General features: G+C 49.8%; 1 protein-coding gene across 1 annotated transcript; it reads right to left on the bottom strand.

The window, feature by feature from the left end:
• Positions 1–447: 447 nt before the first annotated feature.
• Positions 448–6,402, bottom strand: LOC117753957 (dermatan-sulfate epimerase-like protein). Its single transcript, XM_034572539.1, has one exon. The coding sequence runs from the start codon at positions 5,263–5,265 to the stop codon at positions 1,609–1,611; it is 3,657 nt and encodes a 1,218-aa protein (XP_034428430.1). The 5' UTR covers positions 5,266–6,402; the 3' UTR covers positions 448–1,608.
• Between the last annotated feature and the right edge of the window lie 251 nt (positions 6,403–6,653).

The following is a 6,653-nucleotide window of genomic DNA, read 5'->3' as shown; positions in this document are numbered from 1 at the left end:
AATATTTTGCATACAGATGCAATGGAGAGTCTATATAATCGAGTCTGTTTGATACATGTGATCCACTTACATTGCAGACATGTTTAAGCGAGACAGCATCCAAGGTTACTGAAGAGTGTACATTGCAGCCCAGAGAGCGTTAGAGCGTCACAGAGTAGAAATGGTCTCTGACTTTTTTTTTTTACCTAATATTCCTCCCGTTTGCTCGCTTTCAAGACAAAGGCCCCGAAAAAGATCATCGGATATCTGATTGACCACAAACAGGAAATGGAGACTCGTGCCGTCTGAATTTCCTGCAGGGCCTTTTTATAGTGAAGATAGCACAGCAATATAACACAGGGTAAGCCTCGGTTATGGCATTTTGCAGATTAATATGAGTAGCTGAGGGGGATGCTTTGGAAATTGCATTGACAAGAAATGTGTCAAGGCTGACAGTTTTTTTTTTTTCTCCCCCAGTTTGATCCCCATTAAGTACTTCCCTCTGATCTAATTCAATAAATGCCAAAGGGAGTTATAATAATCATATTCATTCCTGATCCTTTGGGATATGTGTCTTTGGAGCCCATAAATACTTCTAACTTTCTTTTCTTCTCGACATAATATCTTCAGAGGTTTCATATATCTTCCGAGGTTTAAGATTTTTCCAAGCTAATCAAGTACATGAGAGTAAAAGATAGCTGGTGGAAAATGCACTGAATCCCACATACAATCAAAAGAGTCCCTGTGAAAGTGCTAAGCCAACAAAACTGTCGTGACATCTTAGAGCTTCAAATAATAAAAATAATAAAAATCCCTCTACTGGCGCGATGAAAACACAACCGCTATCGTGTCGATGCCTGTATCATAACAATAAAGCACAGCTGTCGTCTTCTTGTTCTCTGCTCGGCTTTGAGTCTATACACTGCAGCATGTATTTACAGTTTGTAAAGGGAAAAAAGCACTGAAAGGTTCAGATATTAAAATTCACGACGGCCAAATTAGTCTCCCACAGCTACAAACCCGGGTCTGTCGATAAAGACGAGCCTTATTTCCTAATGAGCTTCATAACGTATCTGTTCCAAAACCAGTAAATATCCCTTGATCCCTCCCCTAGTCCAGTAATAACAGAGATGGATTTTGCACAACATCTTTCAGACAGCACAGATTAGCGATGGGGGAGGAAAATAACTTTTTTTTTCTGAGACACACACACACACACGGAGAAACTGAGCTGTTCTAGGACGCCGCAATAATATTAAACTTTATGCTGAGTTTCAGTGGCTTCCCTCTGCAGAGCAAAGGTCTAAAGTGTCACTCAATAAAAGAGCTCTACAAGTGTGAAGAGCTGCTGGGAAAAAAATAAGATAAAAGAGTGATAACAGAAGCTTCCTTTCACCTATTTTAATGTAAAATATTCCTCCCTCGCCAACATCTGTGTCTGCAGTCGGTGCGACACCGTACATTCCCCCAAACAAACACAAAACAACAGGAAAAAAATATAAACTTTAACAGACAGAAAAATCCCTTTAAAACAAAGCGTCAGTGCAAAAAATCAACAACTTAACAGAACTTCCACGGCAGCTCCAGTAAACAAGACAGCTCGGTATCAGCCGACCAGCAGCAGCAAAGTTAACTCGCCAACCGGGTGTAACCCAGCCTCTTCATCACCCCCCCACACACGTCCTCTATTAGCCGGATGTCCTTTCGAGGCATGTTCTGTCTCCACATGTTAATATTGGCTGGTGAGATGTCTCCTTCATACATGAGATTGTACAAGTTCGTGGAGGTGGTGAAGAGGAGCTGGTTGAGGGCTGTGGGCGTCAGGGGCACCCCCAGGAATGTGTGTATGCTCTCCGCCGTCTCCTGCGGGAAGTTGACCACGTCCTCAAACCTCACTTGGAGGTAGGACTCCTCGGGGAGGCCCTCGCTGACCCTCAGCACCGCTGCGGTGTGAGCCAGCCACAGGTGAGCCAGTACGAGGGCCGGGTTCGTCTCCGAACGGGACAGCAGCCTCTGGATTGTTTTAAACTCCGGCACCACGCTCGGGCACCCATCCCTGATGGCATCATCCTTGAATATCAGGGAAAGGTGCTGCGGGATGTTTTTCAGGGAATAAAGACTGGGTTTGCTGTTGTAAAGCATCAGATAAATCCAGGCTCGAGGGTCTCGCACCAAGTAGATTGACCTCAAAGAGGGTCCCACCACCTCCTGAATGAAAGGCAGTTTGAGGGCCCAGCTTCCGCTCCGCATGTTGAGGACCACCCGTGCGTCAGGGAACTCGGCGACATGTCGTCTCATCTCCCTGATGTACTCTGCATCTCTGTCCAGGCTGGCCCTCAGTCTGCCCTTCAGCTCAGACACCGGCTCCCTCCGCCTGGACCTTTTCTTTCTGTCCCTGGAGGGGGCGACTCTCTGGGGCTGTTTGACCCTGCTGCCCTCCGCCAGCTGAATGTTCTGCAAGTGCAGCTTGGTGTTGTGGACCAGCGAATGCAGCCAGCCCTGAATAATCTTAAACCGTCCGTGTGCTGCGTCTGACCTTGACCACTCGCAGGCATCGACCAGCGAGTCGAACTCAAACTCAGTCTCAGGAATGTCAACGTGCTCAGTGGGGACTCTTATGTAAACAAAGTCCGAGTTGTTGTAGAAAAGATGCTTCAGTATCTCTGATCCCGACCCGGGGAGGGTTGTTATGACGACAGTGGGGAGGGGGAGCTGCTGCTGCTCGGACAGTCTGACTTGTTTGTTTACTTCACTTTTGGCACCCGCACTTTTCCATTTCACCCCACAGAGAAGCTGATCGCAGCTGTTAGACACAAACAGCAGCTCAGCTATCCACAGAATGAGCACAGTGAGCAGGGCGTAACGCATCAGCCTGCTGAAGCACACGTAAAACTTTCTCTGCATGGTCAGAAACCCTATGGCCACGAAGAGAACGACCCCTGCTATTACATTGACTGTGAATCCGAAGTCAAACAGCTGATTATCACTGCTGATTAGTTTGGGGATGAGTTGAGTCCCGAGGCCAAATCGAGTGATTTGATCTCCATCCTCAACTTTACCGTGGCCTCCGAATCCTAAATAACTCAACCTGGCCCCTATGTCTTTATAGTTTGTAGCTATGGAAACCACCTTCTCTGTGTTATTTATGGTTAAAGAAACTCTGACTCCATTTTTTCCATTGTCCACAAATTTACAGTTGGACACTTTGACATATGGCCCGTGTAAAACATAAGCTACTCTGCTGACCGTGCCTGACATTGAGAAAGTGACGTTGACATACTGAGTCCACCTCTTTTTAAACTCGGCCGCCTGCTCTGCCTCCTGTATCCTGGTGTCAGGGCTGTGACCCTGGGCGTCGAACCAGAACATTTTATAATGCGCGTCCCACACGTCCATCATCGCGCCGTTGTATTTGTCCATAAATCTGAAAGGGACGTATTTGAAGTCAATGTCCAGATTGTGGAAAAAGGCGCTGAACGCCGTCACGGGCGAGTCGCTCCACTTCTCCACGTGGTCGAGCACCAGCAGCGTCTGTGAGTTGAGCAGAACCAACGCTCTGAACACGCTCTTTAATCTCATGGCAGAGGAGTAGGCAGACACGGCCTCCCCGCTCACAAACAAGGTGTCCCCGTGCGAGGAGGCGACAATCACCTCCCCTCTCGCATCACCCACACCTTCATCAGTCCAGCGCAGCCACTTAGCACACTCCCCCAGCTGACCCTCCCACGGACTGTTACACTGGCTGGTGGGAGAGGGGCTGAAGACCAAAACATTGTTCAGGTAGCTGTACTTTGGACCATAAAGTGCTTCGGACACAAACACTTGTCCATTAGGTGCAAATGTGAAAGAGTTCTGGTCCGGGTGCTCGTGCCCGGGGTTAAAGCTGTTCCAGCCGTCCACCCAGGAGTACGGCTTGTCATGGACAATGTCATAGACTGCACGGCCACCCAGCCTGCCAGACTTAAAGGAGACAAAAGTGTTACCCTGGCCGTTGGGAAGCCCGGCTCCGTAGGTAACCACACCCCAGTTTGAGAAAATATGCATCCTCGCTTTGCCAAAATCCTGGGGAGGCTGCAGCGTGAGGTGGGAGTTGAACCAGATGTACTCCGTGTGAAGTGTGGCCCAGCGCTGCGCCGACGACTGCCCCATGGGACCATCCTTGGGTCGGTGCTTTCTAATCTGCTGAGCCAGCCAGTTGCCCGTTCCGTTCTTCATGACAAATGTGTCGAGGAAAACAAGCTGACTCTCCGGCCCATAAAACCAGTTGTAGTTAGAGTCTGCGATGCCAACAGTCCTCTGGAAGCCCGGCAACAGTGTGGCGTAGTAAAACCAGAAGTGTCCCAGCAGCCAGTTGTTCTGCGTGTTGTCAATGTGGAAGTGGCGCTGGGCTAAAAAGACGTACTGTGTGATGGACTTGGCCGTGTAGCTCCCATAAGCGACTCCCTCATCCAGAGACCCATCCACTACATGATTTAGGAGAAACATAGTTTTCTCCATGTAGTTCACTGCCACTTGTTTCCATATCATTGACTCTGGGTCGTCGTGTGATCCCACCACTATTGCACCAGTCATGATGGCTAATACGTTCGTAGTTTGATGATTCTGGAGATACTGCTTCCCCCACCCTCTGTACTTAGAGAGCTCGTACAGCTCCTCGGTCTCAGAGCGTATTTTCTTGAGGTAAACGTCTCTCCTGCGCTCATCCAGCTGGGAGTAAATAAAGTCATATGCAGTGGCGAACCCAGTGAGGGAGTGTGCCATGGGGACCTCGTCGTTGGGGGCACTGGTGACCTTCCAGTCGGGGTACTCGGCCATCCTGTCCATAAACTTGATAAGAAACTGCAGGGCGGCAGAGTCCTCGGGGCACAACAGGCAGTAGAGAGCCAGGGGAGGCAGGTTGTTCCCGTAAATCTCATTCCACTTGCTTGTAAACTCCTCGTGTTTCACAGGGGGTATGTAAAAGGGGACATTGGACAGCATGGTGAGCACGGCCGCCCGGATGACTTTGAATATGTGACTGTGGGTGGTGGAGGACCTCTGCCTCAAGTGCAACACATCCACCTGGTTAAAGTACAGGTTTGGGTGGGAGTCGGCCGACTGGAGCTTCCACTGCTCGCTCGCTCTGCCTTGTGTGAGCTTGACCTGCAGCAAGTCATCGGTGAAGATGTCTCTGTCGGTGGAGTTGAAGACCCCGGAGAAAGCTGTCCCCACTGCGAACAGGGGTAGTAGAAACACAGAGTACACAACCCAGTTTACAGCCATGTTGCCCGGCATCCTTGAATACATTTTAGTCGGGGTGAAAAATTAAGCAGCTGATTGTTTTCGTCCTTTAAAATGTCTTTATAATGTCCCATAACTTTCTGGATAAGTCCACATGGAAAATATTTGTTATAGTCCATAAAATGGATGATTCAAAATCCAAGATCAAAGTCGTGTGCATGGAGAAAAAAACTTTAGTGCCAGAGCAAACATCCACTTGTGACAATAGATGCATGGACGTGTGACGGGATGGAGATCTCTGCTTTTGAATTTAAATCCAAGGTTTCAAACACAAAGCTCCTGGTTCCGTGCGCGCTCTCCTGCGTCCTCGTGGTGCGCCACCAACTCGTATTGATCCCCCCCTCCGGAAAGGAAAAACCACACATTTCCTCGCTTACAAAACAAGCTCGTCAGCCCCAAGTCCGCGTCCGGGTCCAATCACCGCCGCCCACAGGCTCCGTGCGCAGCGCCCACCGAGCCGCAACATCCATGGACGTGGACCTCAGCGAACGACGCATCTCTGCGGACACCGTCGCCCCGAGTCCCCGCCGCAGACGCACCAAACTGCGCGCTGCTCCAAACGGCACAATCCATCCACGCGCATCGTCCGGCTTTACATCCCGGTTTGTGTCCGAACGCTGCGAGCTTCTCTATCCCCGGCTGTCAGCGCAGGGGAAGTGGAGGAAAGTTGTCGTCACTCCTCAAGTATTCAAAGAATGAGACATGTCTTCCCTCTCCATTGTCCTCCTGCAGGAACCAGGGGGAATCAGCCCCTCTCAGAAGACGGATTCTCCTCCGTGCGAATCCGGGTGTGTTGGTGCAGCCGCCGCGCCTCCGAGACGCTGCATCCCACAAGTGAGGCGCCGTCTCCCGGGCTGTGGTGTCCGGACGTGTGCCCGCCGCGTCCTCCGCGCTCCGGCTCTTTCACACACACACACACACAGTCAGTTTGATTGTCTCCCCCCGCACTGGATGGAAAATTTCCGCCGTGCAGACTGTAGAGGGAGCCGTGACTTCAGGAGCTCAGCCTCGCACGCCTCTGCTCGCACAGGAGTGGGAAGGCTGAGTGTTGGTTTCATAAAGAGCCATGTTCCTGACAGGCTGCACCAGGAAAATGATGTTCACAGAACCAACACCAGGAGTCCTCACGTGTCGTTTAACATCTACACACAAGTGCTTATTGGTGAGGGAGAGGAGAAAGGAATAATACAAATCATATATGCATCAAACTTCCCTTAAATGACACAAACTATCTTATGAATATGGATTTATGCTGCCAGACAAAGTACGGTGTCCCTGAGGTGCACATCACAAGACACAAAAAACAAATCACAACACAGAATGAAAAGGAATCACAGGACACAATGACAAAAACACGACAACAAATCCCAAGACACGACAAAAAAAGAAATCAC

This window comes from Hippoglossus hippoglossus, chromosome 20 (genome assembly GCF_009819705.1).
Source record: "Hippoglossus hippoglossus isolate fHipHip1 chromosome 20, fHipHip1.pri, whole genome shotgun sequence".
Taxonomy (NCBI): domain Eukaryota; kingdom Metazoa; phylum Chordata; class Actinopteri; order Pleuronectiformes; family Pleuronectidae; genus Hippoglossus; species Hippoglossus hippoglossus.
This window is presented reverse-complemented; position numbering and strand designations above follow the sequence as displayed.

Excerpts from the sequence above, each read along its gene's own strand:
- LOC117753957 (XM_034572539.1), bottom strand. The coding sequence starts at position 5,265 with ATGTATTCAAGGATGCCGGGCAACATGGCTGTAAACTGGGTTGTGTAC.